The 23852-nt window shown below is 47.4% G+C and overlaps 2 protein-coding genes across 3 annotated transcripts in view; both read right to left on the reverse strand.

The window, feature by feature from the left end:
* The window catches only part of CSNK1G1 (casein kinase 1 gamma 1), a 98638-nt gene extending 80947 nt beyond the window's left edge, over nt 1-17691 (reverse strand). The window contains exon 1 of one of the 2 annotated variants that reach the window (XM_027889639.1): nt 17662-17691. The gene's annotated coding sequence lies outside the window, so the exon portion shown is untranslated. The remainder of the gene's footprint in view (nt 1-17661) is intronic. The other variant, XM_027889653.1, reaches the window with a different exon arrangement.
* Nucleotides 17692-21689: 3998 nt separating this feature from the next.
* Nucleotides 21690-23852, reverse strand: part of PCLAF (PCNA clamp associated factor) — a 3257-nt gene continuing 1094 nt past the window's right edge. Inside the window, exons 3-4 of the mRNA XM_027890008.1 lie at nt 23523-23664; nt 21690-22127 (exon numbers count right to left, since the gene is read on the reverse strand). Coding sequence (XP_027745809.1) covers nt 22070-22127; nt 23523-23664 — 200 coding nt within the window. The 3' untranslated portion in view covers nt 21690-22069. The remainder of the gene's footprint in view (nt 22128-23522; nt 23665-23852) is intronic.

Below are 23852 nucleotides of genomic sequence, written 5' to 3' on the forward strand. Positions count from 1 at the left end.
GGCCATACACTCAGAAATCCTGACCCCATTAAATAAGGGCGGGAAGGCAGGAATCACATTTGCTGCAATCACAGCATAGAACAGAAAGGCACCTCTGGCAGCAGAAAGCAATGGTTAACAACCAAGAATATGTGGACAGCCCGGCTGGAGTACCACTTTATCCTGGTAACGACCTCCAGCCTTTCCTTCTCCATAAAGCCCCACTGCCCAAAGCCTAACATTATGAAAAGCCCAGAGACCATGCCCCTGTGTGAAGGGAAGATGAAGGAAGAAAGAAGAATGACAATGAAACCATGAACAGCAAGAGGGACCCTCTTGAGCTCTTGACAGATAATTAACTCTTTTTGTGCATAATTAAACACCTCCAGACACAGAGCCCATTTCCTGAGACATTTCCTTGATGGCTCTAGAGAAGCCTTAGGTTTGGAGTTGCACAGCTCAGCTGGAAATCAACAGGCCTTGGTGTTGTGTGACCACACAGAAGTCATGTAGGATCTGAGGAGGAGGCTGCTCTGCTTCCTACCAGGCACTTCAGGAAGGAGAGTTAGTTATTTCCACAGTGCCAAAGGCAGAAGGACATGAAGCATTCAGGAGTGCGGAGCTGGGCACGGGTCCCACACCCCTGTATTCAGGACGTGCCCCTCTGCGTCACTCAACAGAACCGTGGCAAAACCAACTCTTCTCAGCACACAACCAACAAGCAGCATCTTCCTTGGCCCCCAAAGGCCACTTCAGGAAGAAATTCTGTACTGTCAAGGCAGTGAACAGAGAAGTGAACTGGAAAAGAGAGACTGTGGATTCTCCATCCCCGAAAGTGTTCAAAACCAGGTTGGACAGGGCTCTGGTCAAGTGGAAGGTGTTCCCACCCATGGCAGAGGGGTGGAACGAGACAAGTTTTAAGGTTCCTTCCAACCCAAATCATTATCTGAATATCAGAGAATCACAGAAGCACCATCACATTGGCTGGAGAAGCCTCACAGATCCCCTAAACCTCTTCCAGTTGTCACTGGGAAAGAACAAGGCACCATCAGAGGCTTTAAGCCCCACTAGATGTTTTCCCCACTACTTTTCAAAGCAAGGAGCAGATGAGAAGCTTGTTTCAGTTTCAGAGTAAAAACTAATGGCTCTGAAGGCAGTGTGTGAAGAATTGATATTTGCTACCTAGAGGACACAACCAGGTCTTTCATCTCCTCTGGGGGCCAGGAAATATGTGCCAGTCTGAACCAAGAGACAAAACTTTCGTGGCACAGCACTTCAAAGTTGGGGTATAGCACAGACACCTTCGGGCTCCTCAAGGAGCACTTTGTTTCTGCCACAGCAGAGAAGGTGACTCCACAAATCTACTCCTCCTCAGTTCTCTCAGGAAGCTGGTACACAGTTTTTGGACCTTTTGTACTTCAGCTCATAATTATTTTATTACCAGTTAGCAGCACAAAACTCTGGATAACACCTACAATGAGCTCCTCATCTTTAGGCTTAAGGTGTTTATACTCTTCTCAAATTAGAGCAAGAGAACAACATTAAAATTCTGGTCTAATGGACTTTCCCTACGTCAAAGTGTTCACACCACCAGCATGGCAGAAAAGTTACAATGGCTCCCAATGGCATTAGATGATGGAACACAACCTCAAAAGTGAACACGATGCTCCAGGACTCACATCAAGCTTGGACAACGAGAATTTGGCTTAGCAGTGCACAGGATGTGTAGTTCTCCGGAAATGAGGGACTTGAAAAGCAACCCACAAGTCCTGGATCAAAGGATGTTCAGGTGAGCAGACCCTCAGCTAAAGCATTCCACATCCAATACAGTGTGATTGCTCGGGTTGCCCTGTGAAGGGCCAGGAGCTGGACTTTGCTGATCCTTGTGGATCCCTGCCAACTCTGGATATTCTATGAAGGACATTCAGTGCTGCCAGTTCTCCAGACTCATAGAAACTTTTTGTAGCCACAATAGCCCTTGGCTGCCTGAACAACATCTGAACCTGCCTCCTGTTAGCTCCACCTGATCCTCTCTGAATCTCAGGGCAGCAGAAGTGACTACCCTCCCACATCCACCACCGATGATTTTGTGACCTGACCCACACCACTGCTGACCCTTTAGTATCAGCTGGATGTAAATAACCACTTCTCGGCACAAGGGAAAGACTGGGACATGAACTTCAATTGCTGGGAATAAATCAGCAGTGTTATCTGCCAATTATTGGTAGATATCAAAACCAGCAGAGCAGCAGTGAAGCAGAAGGGACCCTGATGACACATTACGGTTGTCTGCCCTCAAAATATGGAAATTAGCAGAGTCAAAAGGGAAAAAGTCATACCTTGTTGAGTAGATTTTGCAGTCTTTTTGCCAAAACCAAATAAATTCAACACCTAGAGAAGAGCTGGACAGAAAGCCAGATGCCTTAACCACTGCACTTGAAGCAAAGCTCCTGCTTGGACTCAATAATTTGCAAATTCCTCCCTGAATATATCCCAAAGCCAACATCTACACTCATTCTGCTCAGCCGGAGAAAAAGAGAGGCAGCTTTTATCCCACACTGTACTTGGGCACTGTTCATAACAGCATTTATTAGCTGGCACTTGAGTGAAAAAATGAAGTTATAAAAACCTGCTGCTTGCAAACCCCATTTGACATCTCTGTCCCAATTCCCTCAACTCAGGAGTAGCCCACACATTTCCAGCAGAGCAAGAGAATGCTGCAAGCAGGTCTAGATCTCGATTCTGCCTTCACAAAAGGAAAACAGCAAACATTTTGTGGAGTTACCTTGAGGTAATATTCAACTGCCATCCTGGTGTGGGAAGGTTTGATATTCCCAGTAAGCTCCGGAACTTGCATGTACCTCTACGTCATTACAGGAGCCTGCATTTTGTTAACAGGAGAATACTGAAGATTTCAAACCTGATGCCAATGCTCTTTAGGATGAAAGGGGACAGAATAGTGCCTCAAATTATACAAGGACAGTACAAGATTTAGAGAAGGCAGGTTCAGATGGAGTCTCCTCTCAACATAGGAATGTCACAGAATGAAATTCTTTAAATCCTTTGACTCATCGGGAACAGAGTCCTGCTTATTCTAAATTAAATGTCACTATATAATATGTTTTCTCTGACTGTGCTCCAGATATTCCCAGCACGGAGCTTGACTACATGCTTCCAGCAATAATCATTCCATATGATGTGGTCTGATGACTTCTCAGCCTGGGAGCACAGAGATGTGACAGCTCCACTAAGGACACTCACACAGATAACTCTATTTTATCCTTTCCATGAGAGCCTCTGCTCCCCAAGCCCTGACCTCCAAAGCCTCAAACTCAAACAGGGAAAGCCCACCCAAGGAGTATTTTACTTTTCACTTTGAGATGATTTAACCTTTTCCTCACAGCAGCTGCAGATACTGTGCAAGGAACAGTAGCCTGCAAGAAAGAGAATGTATGGTTCTGGGAAAAACAGGCACATATCTTAACATGAAACATCTGCTTTTTACTCTTTTTTTAACTTTTTAAAGTTTCCCTTTTGGCTTCCCATGAAACAAGAGCAGAGGGTACCCCATGACACAGGGCCCAGTGAGGGTCTGGGTGCCCCAAGCTCAGAGAGGGACAAAATGGAACATCCACCTTGACTAAATATTGAATCATGAAAATATTTAAAAGTGGGATTTTGAACTCTTATTATTGTTTCAAAAGAGGCTTTGAGGAACACTCTGATCACAACCTGCCCTAAGCGCCTCTACACTCGCTCCCCTTCATCTCCTTCTGAAACACACACAGTACCTGGCTCACACACTCCTATTACCATTATCATGGTGCACTTTGCTCATATTTTGTATTATTATTTTCTTTTTTTCCAATGATTCCTTTATGGGTTCCATGAATCATGCAGTTAATATCCTTCTAGCACCTGCACAAGAAATGTTCCCACTCCCAGTCCTTCTGAGAGGAGGGATAAACCCCTCCTAAGTAAAGTTTAAAGTCATGAAAAATGGCATTTGTCGTCTTTGGCAAAGCCGAGTTCAGACTCCCAGGTGTCAATCCCAAACTGGACCATCATGCAATAGTACTATAAAAGAAAAACAAAAAAATTATCCCATCTAGTTTAAGGACTTTTCTTGCAAGATTCCTTTGATTCACATCTGAAGATAAGCTGCTTCAGTTCTTCACATGCTTTTGGAGGAAGGATAACCGAGCTCTGTTGGAGCACTTGCCATTCCCACCCTTCCAGGCAAAGATGATTTGCTCCACATTCCCCCTTTATGCTGGTTTACTCAATCATTAACAGACTCTTGATTTAATGCTCTTTCAAACAGCCGTCTCAGTTGAAACTCCTCCTCAAGCCTAGGTACAAGCCACAAACCCAAATGCAGATATTTAAGATCCTTTTTCACTACCTGAGAGATTTAGAAAGCTTGTCATATGCTCAGGTGACACATGGCTCTCTAAAGAAAGGGGGTGCCACTAAGTTAAGCTGACTAGTCTCCATTCCTCAGGGCCTCTGGTGCTGCTCAGGAGTTTTTGGAGACCTCAAGTTCTTTGCTGCTTCTGGATCTCCCTCCTTGTTTCCCTCCTCCTTGAGTGAAACCCACAACAATCCACACACGTACCAAGAATTGGGAGGATGCCTGCAGTCTAGAACTGGCACTAGGATGAAACAGCATCTCTGAAGGAAAACCTAAGTGTGTCCTCCATAACGTGGAGCAACTAAAAAACTGCAGCAATACCCTGGAATTCCTGCTGGTTTCTCCCCTTAACAGACCCACTGGTGAGCAAGTCTAATGCACTACAGTAACAGGAGAAAACCAACCCAACAATACCTGGAGAGCTATGCGCTCTGTGAGGTTAGAGTCAGGGCAACTCAGGAACAGGTTTGACGAACACCAGGAGCAGAATATGGGAAAGGCAAGACCAAAACCAACCCTTTTGGGCACAGCAGATCGTTCTGCAGTGGTAACAAAAAAGCCTTCAAGGCCTTACAAGCTTTGAACGCTCCACAACAGGACATTTCAATCCCAGGCAACTTATCACAATACCAAGTTTCGTGTTTAGGTACAAAACTACATGAACAGCTCCTCATCCGTGCTACAAAATACTGTTTTAATAGTCCAATTCCTGATTAAAACTAGATTTCTAGCAGGCACAGAGCAGCGAGCTAAAAAAGCAACCCAGGGTCGGTCAGCCATGACGTGAGCACAGGCAAAACAGCACTGGGGACGCGCTGCAATCGTTACACAGACACTGCCTCTAATTAGTATGACATGGGGTAGGACATTAACATGTGTAGCTTCACTGAGGGTTGTCCCTGCCCCATTCCGGGCTATCAGCCCCACCTCCCACAAGGAACGCCCGGCTCCCTGCTGGATCCCACACCAGGGAAGCTGAAGAGAGGCATTGTGATCACCTCCTCCCACTTTTTTGCATAAAAAGGTGGAATTTCAAGAATTTTTCTCTTTTAAAGGGACCGAGAACTTCATGTTGAATTACTTTCTTCATCTCCTATTTCTAATTTTATTTTCCTCATTTCCGTTTCTACCTATCCCATCCTGGAATGCTTTTACTCCTGAGCCGCAGTACATTGTGTGTCACATCTCCTTTGAACCAAGCACAGCACAGGAGAGCTGGAGGTATGGACAGTGTGCTGGGAAACAGTTGGACATTGCCCCTCCTGGAAGAATCCCTAAGCCACCTTCCGGAGCTCTTCAGAAATACCACCTCCCCGTGCTACCCCAGGATTCTGGGAAGACAGGAGGTTCTAAAGGTAGAACAGCATCAAGAAAACATTTCTTGTGTCAATTCTGTTCATAACAATGGTGGATGATCCAGGAAGCAGCAAGGTTCTGCAGTCTGCTCCGGCATCCAGCACCTCTGGATTACAGATGTCAGCATGGACCTACTGCCCAGTCCCACCACCATTCATTTTATGGACCTGCTGACCCTGGGTTTGTCCAACTGCTTTTTGAATGCAGCTAAAAGAGCAGCTCCCACGAACTCCTACAACAAGATCCAGAAGTTTGTTGCCCCCTTTTTAAAGAAATCCTTCTGATTCCAAGAGTCTCAGACATTTCGGACTCCCCAGAAAGGCAGCTGCTCTTCTGACTTCAACTCAACTTCTCTTCTCCAAATGTTTTCCAACATTGGTGAAGACGCAACAACTAGAAACGCACAAAGCAATAGATGTAGTCACACTCATCCACTGCAATTCACTCAGCGTATTACTCAATGACCTTAATTCTTCATCAGATTAATATTTCAGTCCTCCAAAAAATAACACAGTGTGCACTACCTGTAGCAAGCAAGAGACCAGCGTGCCAATAATAACCAACTCGCCACTGGGGAGATGAATCCTGGCGGCCCCAAGCTGTGCCCATGCCAGCGAAAAGGGCCCGCTCATCTGCAAGAGTTTCTCTCCCAAGCCAAAGAAACCACACCACTCACTGTGCTCCTAAACACAGCATGGCAGACACCTGAAAATCCTGTTCGACTTCCCGGCAACAACTCTCCCCGTTCAGCTGGCAGTGCGCTACCAACTTCAGAGGAGTCTGGCATTTTTGGAGGGTGGCAGAAGAGCTCCAGAAGCCTGAGTACACACTGAAGGCATCTTTTTCGCTATGCTTGTAGGATGAATTATGTATTTAATTATAAGCAGCTTCAATGAGAAGCTGCTAAAGCTGAACATGGAGGATAAGTCTCACTTCACACAAGAAGGCAAACCCACACGAGGAAGCAGATGTCGGAACTGGCCACTTCTGGGCACCGTCTCACACACACTGCAAACTTCTCCCAGAAGCTGGAGTAAAGTGCTGTTTTGCACAGATAATCTTAATGTTACCTTGAAGGCAAATGTTACCCTTCCCACAGTTCAGAAATTGCATCTGTATGAAGCTGCTTTGATTCAACTTACGCTTTCAAGCCCTAATTTCCAGCATAGCTGTCAATTAGAGACCTTCATTACCAAGTAATCTGCTCCACGCACCACATTGTGTCTGTCTTCTTTGAAGCCTTAATACCCACCGGTGAGGATGGCTTTGTAACAGTAGATCACTCATGGACCTTTTGCACTGCATTCAGATTCGGAGTTAATTCCTGCCAACAGCACTGGAGGCATCAGTCAATGACAAACACCAAAAGCTTTTTGGTGTCATCGAGCCTCAAAGCTCTGTCCACCGCAGAAAAGCAGAATTTATGTGTTGATAGAGATACAAGCAGGAAAAGTCCTTGCAGCACAAGGTCATACTAAGCTTGCTAGAAGACTAAATTTAGCTACCTGTGCCTCAGGCAAGTCTGTTAGTTATGGAAGCTCAGATACTGGTGGGGAGCACTGGTCCCTGGGTAAATCCCTTGGAAGACTCGACTCCATTTAATTGCAAATGATCTCAAAGCTATTAACAAGGAGCCCAATCTCAATCCATCAAAGAGGAGATGTCTTTGAATGCCACATAAATGCAGCACCAGGACACCGCAATCCTGTCAAGGCTGGTTTGCTCGAGTGGCGTAAAGTACTACTACGTTCAGTGTCAGAGTCAGCAGGAGAGCTCAAGAAGATTTAACAGATGGGGTTTCAGCACAAATGTATTTTAGAATACCTCCTTAGCAAGCACATTTCCTACTCTAACACACCTCACGCTACAGTTCCAACAGCTATACAAGAGCGGATTGACAAGAACTCGGGGATTATTCCAAGCTTTTGTAAATGTTAGCAGAGACTGATCAAACAGTTTGTTAAGACAAGCTCTGGTTTACCAAAAAGTGTCACAGCAAACAGTTTTGTCAAACATTTAATTTTCCAAGTCAAAAAGGCAGTGGTGATTCAGCTTTTTTCAGCTGTGTTAGAGGTCTTAGGATCAGTATGAGCCATGAGCCCATGACAGGACCACAGTGCTCAGCTGAGATTCATCGTCCAGGATCGCTGCAAGAATCTACCCACAGGAAAAAACAAGTTAAAGAATCTGGTTTCAAGACACTGCTGGGGAATATCTGCACTATCTGCCTCAGCCCTGCAGGCCTTCAGAGATGCTGAAGGACCTGTTTTAGTGCCAGAAAACTAAACAGGAGCAACCACACAAAGCCAAGCTTACTAAGATGACTGCAACAAGTCCAACTGGGCACAAGGTTTCTCGTACTGAATGTTGAGTGTACATGGTCCAAGGAGGCACCTGGAAGTCACAATCCATCCCCTCATGCCTCTGCAAACAGATGGTAACACAGAAGGAAACATCCACTGCTGCTCTTACACCAAACCTGTCCCTGCAGTGACCCCAGCCAGGAGGATGCTAAGACCCACAAGTCCGCCAGGCAAAACCCAGCTCTATGGCCACAGCAGCCAAGTTACCCCCAAACCCCTTGTCTTAGATCATGTTGTCTCCTTAACACTGAAGCACCAGAAAGAACAGAACAAGTGGTTCCAAAACATCCCGCTCCCAGTCATGGATCTTGAAAAGAGAAGGCACTGTGGCACACGCAGTAATTCCTAGCATTTAGAAATGATATAAAACACTGAGTTCCAGCGCTGTACCCAGTAAATCCAGACAACAAAAAAGGGCTGTTAATTGCTTTGGAGCCCTATACCAGTTTTGGATGGTAACCACGGAATAACAGGGATTTCAGCAGAGATATTCCCCTCATGGCCGCGGAGTGCAGCCCAATGATGATTTACCAGCACTGGTGTTGCATCTACCACGAGTCAAACTGAAGCCTCAGTGCTGTCAGCACTGCACAGGTTCCTCAGAATGAGAAACTTGTCAAAACCCTTCCAAATAGAGGACAGCTGGGAAGCAGTATCAGATGTCGAAGTGGCTACAGGTCTGATCTCAGCTTCAGGATGATCATTTGGAGAACCCGGGGGTCTCCAAAGCATCCAAGCATCCAACCTGGCACTGAAGCCAAGCCAGCTCAGCTAGTCCATGGCTCTAAAAATGGGAGTGTAACCACAGAAGCAAGCACTATTCGTGGTGGGGAAGAATCATAAAATCACAGACTGATTTGGGTTGGAAGGGAACTTAAGGGCCATCTTGTCCCACTCCCTGCCACCTTCCATTAGATGAGGTTGCTCCAAGCTCTCTCCCACCTGGTCTTGGTCACTTCCAAGAACCTCACTACTCAGAGGATGTGCACACAGCAGATATTTTGGGAGCATTTATTTCTATCTAAGAAGTTACTTAAAGCATGTGTTGGCCCAGTCCCTCCCTCCCAGCACAAACCAGAGTATTGTGACCTGCTTGTGCAGCCCTGCCAAAAAGCAACAGCAGGAACGAGTTGGCATGAGCCTCCTAATGGTGGGACCTTTGAAGTCTAACCTGGACTTGAAAAGAGACAACTACAAAGCCTGTGGCATCTGCTTCATTAAATAAGACATTACATGTTCTGAAGTTTCATTTGCTCATTGAAACTTGGTCTTTTAAGATCTAGGAAATAAAAACAAGCTGTAGAAACTAAACTGTCCTGGTGCATTAGAAAGGAAGACAGTTACACAGTACCTAAGGACAGCCAGCTTAGCCAAAATAGGATTTTGGCAACACAATGAAGCAGCTTGTACCAAACTTTTCAAAGAGTTGAGTTTTTTCATGACACTTGCCAGAACTGTCACTGTTAATGAATAACATTACAAACCATATTCTAGAGGACTTCCTCTCATTTTTTTAAATAAACCTAAATAAGCATAAGAAAGATCTACAAGGAATTTTGAGTCACAAGAAATGAAAGTTTGAAGATCCAACAAGTCTGAGATGCTTGAAATTGCTACTCTTCCAAAACCCACCTAAGGAATTTTTCTCCAAAAGAATTAACATTAACAGTTGGGCTCAATGATCTTAAAGGTCTTCCCAGCTTAAACAACTCAATGGTTCTATGGTCATTCATACACCCCTTCATCCCTTCTGCGAGCTCTCCATTAATACAAAGGACAAAAACCAACAGCATCTGAATCCATACTCCGACGTGTAACTCAGAAATGAATGTGCAAAGCCAAGGAACACTGAGTTTGGCTTATTTCTATAAACAAGATGTTACCTGTGCCAGGGCCTCACCACCCTCACACCCAACAATTCCTTCCCAGTATCCCATTTAACCCTGCCCTCTGGCAGTGGGAGGCCATTCCCCCTTCACCCGTCTCTCCACACCCTTGTCCAAAGTCCTTCTTCAGCTCTCTTGGAGCCCCTTTAGGCACTGGAAGCGGCTCTCAGGTCTCCCTGGAGCTTCTCTTCTCCAGCTGAACACCCCCAGCTCTCCCAGCCTGGCTCCAGAGCAGAGGGGATCCAGCCCTCGGAGCAGCTCCGTGGCCTCCTCTGGACTTGCTCTAGCAGCTCTGTGTCTTTCTGCTGTTGGACCCCAGAGCTGGAGGCAGCTCTTCAGGTGGGGTCTCACCTGAGGGGCCAGAATCCCCCCCTCCCCTACTGCCCAAGCTGTGGGATGAGCCCAGGACACAGGGAAGTTAAATCACGAAATGAACTCTGCAGCAAATTGCTGAGATGGAAGTGACCAGATTTTCCAACATAAAATAAGTAGCTCCAAGGAACACTTCAGACAGGCTGGTTTCACAGAGCTCAAGCAGGTTTTTCCTACAACTTGATTTAACTATCTTCAGCACTGACACACAGCAATTCCTTGTGGGCCGGGAAAAAGGAGTAGCTCTATAGGAAGCAGGTATTCCAGAGTTTTCTGGAATTAGCCCCATCACAAACTGCAGGAACTCACCAGGCTTTATCGCTAGACATTAAAACACATATATAGGACAGCAGATGTGACCCCCTCTAATGTCACCCCCCCAGTGCAGCCAACTCCTCCTGGGGAGCTACAGAAACTTGACAGCTTCAGGAAAAAAATTGGAACTGCAGAGAAACCTCCACTTCTTTGTAAACAGCCACAATTTTCCCAGCCTAAAGGAATGTCCTAATATACTCATAAGGGAAAAAAAAAAAAGGAGCAGGAGAACAGAGGCAGAGAAGAAAACAGTTTTCCCATCTCCCCACTGAATATCCCCGATTCCTGCGTTAAATGATTGGAGTAGCAAATCCAAGCTATTCAATTGTCTTCCACAACACAGAAACTGTCAGGCTGATCTTCAGGGTGGAATTGCTGTCAACTCTTCAGGCTATTAAGCTGTTATCCGGAAGAGATTTGCTCACAGACTAGCAAACCAAGCCAGAAGATTCAGACAGGTAAGAGACAAGGATCCATTGCAGGAGACAGGCTGCTCTAAATGGATCCGACAGGAAGGAGGAACACATGAAAAGCCAGGAGAAAATGGTGGCAATCTCACCCTGACTGAGCTTCGTTGCTGCTTTTGCCAATTTCTATGAAAAAGTAGTCATTTAAAAGGTATGGAGTGTCTACTGAACCAGAAATGAAATGGGTAATTTAGCCAGGAGTTCAATTATCTCTTCCCTTTATTAAAAAAGAAAGATCTGGGGGTTTTAATATGGATCATAGAGATGAAGTAGGTAAAACAATTCTGAGATTTTACCCTTCCATAGAATCACAGAGTGGTTTGGATTGGAAGGGACATTAAAGATCAGCTTGTCCCACCCCCTGCCATGGGCAGTCACACCTTCCACCAGGTTGCTCCAAGCCCTGTCCAATCTGGCCATGAACACTTCCAGGGATGGGGCAGCCACAGTTTCTCTGCTCAACCTGGGCCAGGGTCTCACCACCCTCACAGGGAACAATTTCTCCCCAATATCCCATCTAACTCTGCCCTCTAGCAGCGGGAAGCCATTCTCCCCAGCCTGTCCCCTCCAGGTCTTTGTTCAAAGTACCCTTCCTGCTCTCTTGGAGCCCCTTTAGGCACTGGAAGGGGCTCTAAGGTCTCTCTGGAGCCTTCTCTTCTCTAGGGTGACCATCCCAACTCAACCTCTTTCCACGGCAGAGCAGCTCCAGCCCTTGGACAATTTTTGTGGACCCCCTCCATCAGGTCCATGTCTTTCTTGCATTGAGGACCCCAGAGCTGGACACAGTGCTCCAGGTGAGGTCTCATAAGAGTGGAATAGAGGGCGAGAATCCCACCCTTTGAGGTGCAATCCATGCATTCCACACTGCCCTTTCTGACTCTGAAGACTGAAGTTTCAGAGCTGTCTCAGGTCAAGGTGACCACTGCCAAAGTTTCATCAAAAGCAGGAACTCTGCAGGACTCCAAAGGTTGTGTCTGCAGCAAGTCCCTGTTTGTGCAGCAACAACTCAATAACATCGGGAAGGAGCCGCTGCCTGTAGTCCACATGGGAATGGTCAGCAAAGGATGGAGACGTTTCTGAATGCAAAATTTAGGCTGAGAACAGGAAGGCAATGACCAAGAGCTGCGTGACAGCATCTCAAAAAACTGCTCTCACACACATGCTTGGATTCATTAGGAACTTCCCAGTTTGGGATGACTGGAAGCTTGCAAAAGAACAAGGACTGAATGGATCAATGGATCAGTCAAGATCGATGCAGAAGAGGAGCAGAGAAAGCCAGTAGTTCCAGAGGAGGATGTATCTGGAGGATGATGCAGCTTTTGGGGGAAAGAAGCTGATTCATAAGAACCTCATCTTCAGAACTCCCACAGATGGGACAACAATTAGCCATGCAAAAATCTATAGCTAGAAAAAAGTCAATAGAGTACAAGTCAAATATCTGGTTTTAAAATCTAACACGGATGTAGCAGGTTCATTCAAAACACTGTGGAGAGTAGTGTTGTGGAGAGACAAGCCAACAGACATTTAAAGAACCCAGGGACTAAGCAAATGCTTAGAGGACCTAAGATGACACCACCATTTGAGTAACTTAGGGTTTCTGAGTCAGGAAGAAATCCCCTGTAAATCAGAATTTCGAGCTTAAACCAGAAAAATAGTCTCAGACACCTCAGTGTCACAGCAGCTGGTCACACTGTCACAGGCAGGCTGCATGAGCAGGAGACGTGGTGCTGAACAGGCTCCATGTCACCTATGTCACCAGTGCCAGTGTCAGATCAGTGTGAAAGGCCAGGAAGAAGTTCTTAAAGAGCATAAAGTGACTCCTCCCCAGCAATGGATGAGAGAAGCAGCAATTCATAGAACCATGGAGTAGTTTGGGTTGAAAGGGACATTAAAGCTCATCTCCTCCCACCCTCCTGCCATGGGGAGGGACATCTTCCACTAGACCAGGCTGCTCCAAACCCTGTCCTCCCTGGCCTTCAACACTTCAATGGATGGGGCAGCCACAGCTTCCCTGAGTAACCAGTGCCAGGGCCTCACCACCCTCAAAGCCAAGAATTTCTTCCTCATCTCTAATCTAAACTACTTCCTGCCTTCACCTTGGATGGCAGCTGGAATATTGGTGTGAGACCTGTGATGCAATTTGACCATGCCACAGAAGTAATCAAAGCCAACACATTCTGTACAGCAAAGTTAAGTGTCCCAGAAAGAAACAAAATCTAAATTTATATGGTTTTATTAAGAAAACAACAACAACAACAAAGGTTAGAAATCACATGATTTATTACTGGGTTAAAGAATCAAAAGACAATGTCTCCCAAAAGTTAAAACTGTGTTTTACACCTGCCATGCTGAGCTTGGCCACCTCCACTCTCCCTACTTGACCCCAAGTACACCAAACTTTGGGTGGCAAAGGACCACTTAGAAGACAAAGTGACAGCAACACCCTCCCTTTACACTCAAAGTCACGCAGGAGGAGGATGGGGAAATGTCCCTTGGTTAAAGCTGGTACCTGAAGGACACTTGGCCCAGCTTTCACAAAACAATTCAGGCCATCTAGACCACCTCACACCAGGCAAACCAGAGCTGGCCTGAACCTGACCTAAATGGCTGCAAGGCTGATTATACTGTAAAAATGAAGTCATGTCTCAGGAGTCAGTTAGGGGCTGTTGTCTTCTTTTCCTTCTTCCTTATGCAGTGGATAGGCATGTGAAAAAGGGAAAGGCAGCTGATATGCTCCACTGAAAAAAAAACACCAAGAATCCTACATGGCAGGATCCTTCAAAGCTCTTTGGAGAATAAAAGTCTAAAGGATAAAAGGAAAAATCCTCCATGTACATAAATAACTGGTAAAAAAGTGTAAGGAAGGGGGAAGAATACACCACTGGTTGGTTTTGCAGCAGAAGGGACTTGCCAAAGGATTCTGCTCAACGACACTGAGCTGTGCACTTACTAAGATGACAACATTTGCTACTCTGAATAATTCAGGATGATCAGTAAATAAGAGCCATGACTCCAAGGAATTGCAGTAAAATCTCGTGATGCGAGTGGGTGATACAATTCACAGCACAGCACATCAGGAACAACCACCCTAACTTTGACTTCAAAAAATATGACAGACTGAACTCAAGCCAACCCTGGAGAGCAGGACTAGAGCTGAGTATTCCACAAAACCCATGTTTTTTACAGAAAAATCTGTAATTACAGAGACAATACTATAGGATAAAATACTTCTAAAACACCTCTCAAGAGGCACCTGCACCATAAATATCACCCACTGAGCTGATCAGCACCTCTGCCAACCTCCCCTTTACACCTGTGCTGCCCCTCCTGCCACACCTGCCTCAAGGCTGGAGCAGAGCTGGCAATGACATGAAGAGGGAGAAGAAACGTGGAAGGGAAAGTCTAAATATATGGGACAATTCAGCCAAGAGACCATTAGGAACAGAAGAAGTAGTTTCCTAAAATCATGAATATCATGGAAAAAAGTGTGAAGGTTCCTAAATTCAACACCTGCCTCAGGGAGGTCATGAACTGCTGGAGAGAGAAAAATAAAGCTCTATTTCCTCAGATTAGATCTGCTGTGTTTGTGTTCTTCCCTCCCCAGGCATCTGCTCCTGGTTACCAATGAGCAGGATACCAGGCCAGATGGATTCCTGGTCTCATCTGGTAGCACTTTTTAAGGCATTACACAGGATTTCATCTGTTAACCTGAAAATACGCAGCAGCTGATTGCTTCCAAAGAGCTGGAAATGAGTTTAAAAACAACAAAAAAAAAGGGCAGTATCAGGGCAGGGAAGCAGCAAGTAGCTGTGGAGTGGGATGGACTGAGGATCTTGCCCAGCTCACAGCTCCCCTCACAGTGGAGCTCTGAACCTGACCAAATATTTTCCAATAGCGACACTGGAATAGCAAGTCAAGTTTGTCAATAGAGAACTGGAACAGCTTAAAAACTCCTACGGAAAAGCAAGACAGATTGGCTGGAATGAGGCAAGGTCACACACTTCAAACTTCACAAGAAATGCTACTATGAACTGGAAAGCTCTTTAATCCAAGGAAAAAAGAGAGAGACACAGGGTATTAGCTTGTCACCGCGACCTGTGAGCCACCAACCTAACTCAGACACAAAGGATACAGGCACAAAGAATTCCCAGCACACGGCACAGTATCCCAGAGAGTCCTCCTCTGCCATTCCAGGCCCTGCTCCGCTCAGAGATTAGCTTTGAGCAAACATGTGCAGGGAGGAGGTTGACCGAGAACATGGAACAGAATAACTGCAAGGGTGGTGTATGTAGCTTGGAAATAAGGAGCCAAGAGTTGAGCCAAGCTTCTGAAAGCACCAGCAGAGAGAAGAGCTGATTTTAGGAAGCAACACTGGCACAAACACAGACAGGTATGTATCAGCCACAGATTGTGGGAATCTGGAGTGAGTTTCCAGCCATTGTAGCCAGATAACAGAACTTTCCACACATTAAACACAGCAAGAAGCCCAAATTGGCCCAAACCTGCAAGGACTTTTGGGCAGAAGTTGAAAACATTCAGTTATAGACCTGCAGGAGAAAGCAGAGAGCTGAGCTTCCTTTTACTCACCACCCAATAGCTCTTAAAAAAATAAGAGGCACCAGCCAAGTCCAGAAAAAGTGATTTCAGGGCAGGCACTGTTTGAAGAAACACTTTGAATACAAGTTTAGGCCCTTATACAGTGTGTGAGCATAAAGCCCGATTTTATCAAGTCAATAGTCTACAATTTCAGCGGAGTCGGCAAGATTTTTGCCAAAAGGCTGGAATATCAGCAGCGCTGGGATGTTGCTACTTCAACATGGAGAGCAGAGATTTCCCCTGGCCGGCTCTCACCTCCATTCTCCATGCTTCTTAAGTATAGCCATTTTTTAAGTAATCCTTTTTTTTCTACACACCACAATATTCAAATTCTTTTCTTATCTGGGCCCAGCTTGCCAGTGGTCACCTTCCCTGTCCAACAACTCCTGTTGATATTTATCCCTGGTGGCATCTCCAGCTCACTGCTGATTCCAAGAGCTCCAGTGTGAACCCAGCTTCATGTGAAGACAACCACTGTGTGCATCTCTCTACAACAGCAACCTCATGAAACCCAAATTCTCCCATCAGTAACACTTCACCACCATAGCAGCACTTCCAAAACTTTAGCCACTTGCAAGCAGCAAGAATCCTTCATGGATTTTGCTGCCTGAATCTCCCCAAACTTGTAACTCAAAGGTACTCTCTGTATTTTTTGGAATGTGTCTGTGGGAAACTGCTGCTAATATCTGACAAGAGCTTCTCTTTGATAAGGACAAATGGGAACAAAGCTCATCATTCCCAGTTCCCCCCCTGTCCTCTCCCAGCAGAGACCAAGTTACCAACACAGCAGTGAACCAAGGATACAGAGATGGTTTAGTTGGGTAAATCACAGTGAACAGCTGGGGAGCTGAGAGAAGGAAAAGGCAAGTCCTGAAGAACTCGGGGAGTGGCAGCACAAGCTGGTTACACACAGGCATTAGGTCATTGACTAAAAAAAAAAAAAAATCAAGTTTGAGGTCACACCCATGACAGTGGGACTTCAAGCAGGTCACCGTGAGCTCAGTAATGCGAAACAGGGAAAGGAGAAAAACTCCACATGAAGTTGGGACACAGAAGGCAGCTTGACAGATCGCAAGCTTGGAGTCTGCTCATGATGCTTCCTACAAGATGAATAGTCAGTGCTGAGAAAGCAAAGAGGATGGCCAGCAGCAGAGAAACGCGGGGAAGGTAAGAGTCAACCTCATGAGCCAGGTTGTGCTGGTTGCCCCCACCCGTTTAAGTGTTGAAGGCGAGTTTGGATGGAGCTTGGAGCAACCTGGTCTAACAGAAGGTGTCCCTGCCCATGGCACAGGGGTGGAACGAGATGGGCTTTAAGGTCCCTTTCAACCCAAACCATCCTGTGATTCCATGACTTGGACAAGACAGCTAAGCCCACCCATCAGAGCTCCAAACTGTGTCAAGCAGCACCTGGAAATAGAAGCTTCCCAGGTGTAGGGGGCACACTTCTTCACACAAATAAGTTGCCGATAAACTTCCACTTACACAGAGCACTTCACTTCCTCACACTGGCCACACCACCAGGTTCAGGAGTTCCCAAGGCACCTCCAGCTCCTCCCGTAGCAGGTCCCTGCCCCGCACTACCGGCACAGCCCCCCAGCCCCCAAGGGAGGGCTGCCAGATTCCCCCCACTCCAAAATCCCCCCTTTCCATTCCCCGCCCGGCGCCAGTGCACAGACCCCGAACCCGCCCCGCTCCCCCTCGCCCCGGGAGAAGCCGCGACCCCCGAGGGCCTCCGCTCCGCCCGGGGTCCCTCAGGCCGCTCCACGGCGGCTCCTCCGCCCGGCGGAGCCGCTCCCGCCGCACCGGGAGGGTTGGAGCAGCGAGCCTGGCGAAGCCTCCGCCGCGACCGGCCGGCCGGCCCACGGCGAACCGACCGCCGGGACCCCGCGACGCTGCAACCCCTCCGCCCATACCTGCTCCGGCGCTGCGCTCCCCGGGCGGGGCGGGCCGGGCCGGGCTGCGCTGGGCCGGGGCCGCCGCCGCCGCCACCGCTCTCCCCGCGCCCGCCGCGGCTCCTCCCTCGGCCGCGCTCGACGGGCACGGCCCGACCCGGCAGCGCTCGGTGCCGGCGCCGCCCCGCACGGCTCCGCCCTGAGCCCGCGCGGCTTCCGGGGCACCGCGGCCGCCTGGAGACCGCGTGGCGTTGCCAGGGGGAGGAGGCGGGCACCGCGGGTCGGCTCAGCACCACTGGGGCTCAGCATCCACCGGGGCTCAGCATCCACTGGGGCTCAGCTCGGCACAAACCTGGCTCAGCATCCTGCGGGGCTCAGAACCGTCCGGGGCTCAGCACCCACCGGGGCTCAGCATTTGCGTGGGCTCAGCTCAGCACCGTCTGGGGCTCAGCATCCTCCTGGGCTCAGCTCGGTACCTGCCTGAGCTCAGCACACACCTTGGCTCCTCACCCGTCACACTGCAGCCTCGTCCACCCGCTCCTTCTTCAGAGGAAAAACATTCCTCCTGAAACACCTCGCACCACAAAAATCTCCAGGTTTCTAAGGTTTTAGTAGGAAATATAATGAATATTTGTTGTGAAGGTGGTGAGGCCCTGGCACAGGTTGCCCAGAGAAGCTGGGGCTGCCCCATCCCTGGAAGCGTCCAAGGCCACATTAGATGGGGCTTGGAGCAACTTGGTCTAATGGAAGGTGTCCCTGCCCATGGCACAGGGGTGGAACGAGTACCTCATATTGCTATGGCCAAGCTTGGAAATTTTCTCCTGGCACCATAATTAACCTGAAAACAAAGCCCAGTTCCAATAAAATTGGTACTATTTCACTTTAGGTTTTTTGCTGACTCTTTTGAAAAAAATCTTTATGTGCAATTGGCCAACTCGAGTATAGGTTTAATAAAGGATTAATATTTATTTTTAAACCCTTTAAGTTTTCAATATTAATATCAAAATTAGAATGTCTCAATCCAGCCTGTCCTGGCAGCATCATATCGAACACCACCCTGAGCCTCTGTTCCAGGATGAGCTTATTTTGCTTATTTTTTGTGATATTATTCATGGAAATCAATAATAATGTGGCTATCACATCCCCCCACCTTTGATCAAAGGGAGAGGCACTTTTGTGATTCAGCTCCCATTTTTTCTGCTCTGAACCATCTGGGCCCTCCAAAAGAGCATCTTAATTCTGAAAAATTATTTACCATCAATTTTAGTCTAGGTAATTCTTTTGCTAAGTCCTATTAAACATGCGGATTCTCATTAGCCCTCTGATAATCCGTTGGGAGTTTATCCGAAGACTGGCCTGCATGTGGAATGAAACATGAAGGGAGCTCAAAGCTGACCCCAAAACATTTTGGATGGGTTAGGCTACCCCAACAGAGATTTTACTCAGCTCCTCATGCCTGACCAAAGACAGGTGAGAATCCAGACCAATTCCCAAGTGCCTTATTAGGAACAGAAATTAAACATCCTGCTTTTCTTCTTGCAACTGCTGCAGCGTCTCCGGTCGGGTTGAAACGGCTCGTGGCTGGCTGGAGCTGCTGAGCAGGACAATCCCCCTTTGTCTAGAGCAGCAGGAAAGACAATGAAGCTCCTGTTGAGGATCAGGCACAGGACGGCACCACCCCAACACAACAGCGTGGGCAGGGGGACCCTGCAGACACAGACCTTGGATCCCTCTGGATAACATGCAAAGAGGGAAAAATCAAAGCCTGAGGAAAAACAAAGATTAAAAGGACATTTTTTGGCAGAGGAGTGAGAATAGAGGATCAACCACATAGAGCAAGAAGGTACCAGGGTCTCATCCTCTCTCCCGATGGAAACAGCCCTGTAATCACTCAATCCAGCACAGGACTACACATGACCAGGCTTGGAATTTACCACAATTAATAGTACTCTGGTGTGAGAGGGAGTCCGGTGTGACTCCCATAAAATCAGCAGGCAGCACCTAAACGCAGACTCACAGAGTCCACAGCAGGAAGGCTTCATTCTGAGGAGCGGGAAGCAAAAAATCAGAAATACAAATTGGACATTTTCTTTTAGGAAAAGCCTTGGAAGTCAGAAAAAGCAATGCAAACCCCTCGCATGGGGGATGAGGCCCTGAGGTTTGGTGCTGGATTTCCCCTGGTGGGATGAGAGGTCAGCAGCTGCCGGCCCAGCCCCCTCCCCTCTGGCTGCTTCCCCACAGCTTGGACATCTGCTGTCCCTGCCGCCCAGCTGCCCCCTGCACCGCTCCAGCAGGAGCAGATCCCTCCTTCCAGCTACATCCAACAGAAGCGTGCCGTCTGGCCTGGTTCGGACACGAGGAGAGAAGGGGGCTGCCAGGAAAAACTAAAACCACTCTGGAGCAACAGCAATTTGTGACTATCCAAGGTAATTTGGAATACTGACAGAAAACTCCCATGTGTTGGGATGGGAATAAAATCTACTAGGGGAGCAGGTTGCCCTCACTGCCCACTCCTGTCCCTCCAGCATTGCCGGGTTTGAGCAGGACACAGGGACTCAGCCAGTGACACGGTGTGTGATTTTGCTGATGCCACTTCCTTACCTGGTGAGATAGCACAGACTCTCAGGAAATGAGCAATTCCAGTCTGTCATCCATACATTTATACATTCCTTGCACATTGCCTAAGTAAACAAACTGGTCCCTGGCACAGCCTCTGTTCAGAGCTGCAGAGGCTGCTGACACCTATGGTCAGCCCGGGGTATTGATGCTTAAAAGTAGACTGATTTGGATTGAAAGGGACATTAAAGCTCATCCTGTTCCACCCCCTGTCATGGGCAGGGACACTTTCCATTATCCCAGGTTGCTCCAAGCCCTGTCCAGCCTGGCCTTGAACACTTCTGGGGATGGGGCAGCCTCAGCTTCTCTGGGCAACCTGTGCCAGGGCCTCACCACCCTCCCAGCCAAGAATTCCTTCCCAACCTTCCATCTAACCCTGCCCTCTGGAACAAGATGATCTTTAAGGTCCTTTCCAACCCAAATTATTCTGGGATTCTATGATTCAGGTCTCCACCAGCTATTGCTCCCTGACCTGGGAGAGCAGCCTTGATATAACTCTGTCACAAGCAGCTCATCATCCCTCTCCCCTCCCCACCTTGATGTTTCACAGCCCTCCCGGGCACTAAACACAGATAACCCTGGAGTGGAGTCAGGATAAGCAGATCTGATCAGAGCCCAATAGTTTTGTCTGTTTACCAGGCAGTTTCAGAGGAAAAATGGAGACTGAGGATACAGCTAATTTGGAAGGTGAAATGGCCAAAGGAAGAGCCGCCCACAGTGCTGCTGCAGCCGCGGAGCTGCCACCAGGATGATGTTTTGTGTCATGTCAGGGTAGAGAAGTCTGTGGTTTGTACGGCATGTTACCATGAGCTTATTCCCCTTAACTGACAAAATTTCCAAAAATTTCTATTAAAGAGAAATCACGACTTGCTATTTCTCATTTAACCAACTCAAACTGCTTTTCTGTGACATCCCTCCTTTTTATCCATGGACTTTTTAGGAAGAGGCTTTGACAGCAGTCACCACTTTCCGCACCATAACCACACCAGGCTGACCTGCTAGAGCTGCCACTAATAAGTTCCCCTCATGTGCTAAATTTAAATTTAAATCTCTTAAATTCCCCTTTGCATCTACTCAATGCTACTCTGATCATTTGTGGAGCTTCTGAGGAAGAGCAGAAGCAGAACTGTCAAGATTAAGACCCATCACAAGAACCCACTCAATTTTTTCCTATAAATTATCCCAAAAGTTGTGTGGGAGCCTCAGGCACTTCACAGTAACAAGTTTAATTTAGTTTTAGCCTTTTATTGCTCTCCAAGCTTTTGGGGTTTTGATTCTTTAGAACAATCCAGTTTGTTTTAATTCAACTCCACCTCTAATCATAGCAAGTGCTATCTGCCCGTTCACCTCACTGGGGTCTTTCCAAATCCTGTTTACCATCTTTGAACAAAAAAATCTTCATTAACAGCTTTTTCAATGAAGACTTAACAGGGGTGTGTGCTCAGAAGGCTTCAGTGTATGAAAAAAAAAACAAGTATCTGCTTTCTAAAAACAGAACCAAGGTCCATGCAAGTCCTGGACAAGCACAAGGCAATCGGAAGATGAAAGATAAAAGCTGCCTGACATGCAGGAAGCACCGAGGAACTCAAGGAAACCCAGATAAAAAATTAACCAATGATTTACACTGAATGCTAAGTGCCAAAATGTATAAATTAATTAATTTTTCCACAGTGTTCCTGCTGTCTCTCAGACTTTTAGTCCTGTACAACAGCTGAAGGTAAGCCATAACAAATTATAAAAAACTATAAAAGTGTCCAAAAACCAGCTCAAATAGGAGGAGCAGTTTATCACGAAAACTGAGGTCAGATCATGTCTACTCCTCCTCAGAGGACTCTCCATCTTCGGCAGGATCTGGTGGCAGGGTCCGAGCTCTGTAAGAAGCATTTCAAAGGCATTAACAGAACCCAATCAAAGGTTTGAAAGGCCAACAAATCCCTTTTCCCAGAACCTGAGTGACCTAAATGACATTAATTAGCCCCAGACAGCACCTTCAGGCATCAGGACTGACAGAAGCTGCATTATCCCGAGGGTTACGAGCCCAGATGGATCAGCACAGACTTTCCTTTCAAATGAGAAAGAAAACATCCCATACCAAAACATCCCCGGAGGGTCTCTGTGTGTCCCTGGCCTGGAGGGCCACACGCAGTTTCCACACCTTTGTTTGAAGGCTGCATAACTCCCGTTTCACACCTAAATTTCAACCTAACTTACTGACCAAAGAAGTTGTGCAGTTGAGCGAGTACAGCTCTTGCTTCTTCCAGAACACACTGGGAAGCTGCACATTGTTTTGTATGGGGGGCTCCTGTGTTCTCACCACATTTTCTGTTTCACCAAGAGGTAGGATGCATTTAAAAGCCTTTGTTTTCCTGTCCTGCAGGACAATTCCAGGCTGATTCCTATAGGGCTCCCCCCCAGGGCAATTTAGGAATTTCCATTTGGTGGAAAATTGGAGGTTCAACAGAGAATTTGAAACAGAGTGTCTGTAAGACAGTATTTTATACTGCCATGTTTTCAGTCAGTAGGGCAGGATACAAGCTAATTTTTGAGGTTTCAGCTTGGAAAAGCAATTCTCTGTTACATGCAAGTGGCTTAGTGCTCTTCTAAGCTTTCTGAAACATCGCTGTGCTCTGTAGGTACACGAAGTTAAGTCTGAGCACTGAGAACTTGCCTAAGCTACCAGTTACCCCATTCATATCCCCCCCCGAGGTCCCTGGAGACAGATGTTGAACTTAGCCGGACTTTGCTGGAAACTAGGATACAGAGGTTTGGAGTTTGGAAAGTTTGTAAACTTTTCAGCAGTCGCCTTCTCCTTCACAAATTGTAGTTTCACAGCAGTCAAGGAGGAACACTAACCACAACTTGTTTCATCCAAGGACACCAACGCTCCCCCCTCTCGAGTCCCCAGGAATGTCGCTCTCGGGATTTTATGGAAGTGCCAGGGTTTTGCTGTTTGATGTCACACCCTGGACCACTCTCTGATAATCCACATTAGAGCAGCACCACAGAGCCCCAGCTGGCCCATGACAGCTCTGCAGGTGGTTTTTGCTCTCTGCCATGCTCCAGGGAGCCTCAATTGTTTTTTTTTTTAAAAAGGAAGTGAACGTTAAGCTTAAGTTTGGCAGAATCAACCCCCAGAATTCCCCAGGCGTACAAAAACCTGCCTGTCCATGTTGAGCTTTGCTCCTTCCCGTTACCCCACTGGGCGACACTTCTGCACCTCCTCCTCCCCTCTAGTTGTAGGGATTTGTGCCTCCCCCGACACCCACCCTAGGCCGCTGCTCCCGGGCATGGCTCCGTCGGGCGCCCGGTTCTCCTTGGGCGGGAGCTGCAGGAACTCGCTGATGCTTCTCTGCCAAGCGGGGACCGGCCGCACACACACCGAGTTCAGCCCCACGGGGCGCCGGTCACCTGCGGGGAGGGGGTCAGGTTGCGATGGGAGGGAGGGAAGCAGGAAAAGAAGGAAGCAAGGAGGGAGGGAGAGAAGGAGGGAGGAAAGCAAGGAAAGGAGAGAGGGAAGAAGGGAGGAAAGAAGGCGGGAAAAGAAGAGGGGAGGAAGGGAGGAAGGAAGGCAGGGATAAAGTAAGGAAGGGAGGGAG

The sequence above is a fragment of the Empidonax traillii genome, unplaced genomic scaffold, assembly GCF_003031625.1.
Source record: "Empidonax traillii isolate 1590-97213 ecotype Southwest subspecies unplaced genomic scaffold, ASM303162v1 scaffold12:size2584012, whole genome shotgun sequence".
Classification (NCBI taxonomy): Eukaryota; Metazoa; Chordata; class Aves; order Passeriformes; family Tyrannidae; genus Empidonax; species Empidonax traillii.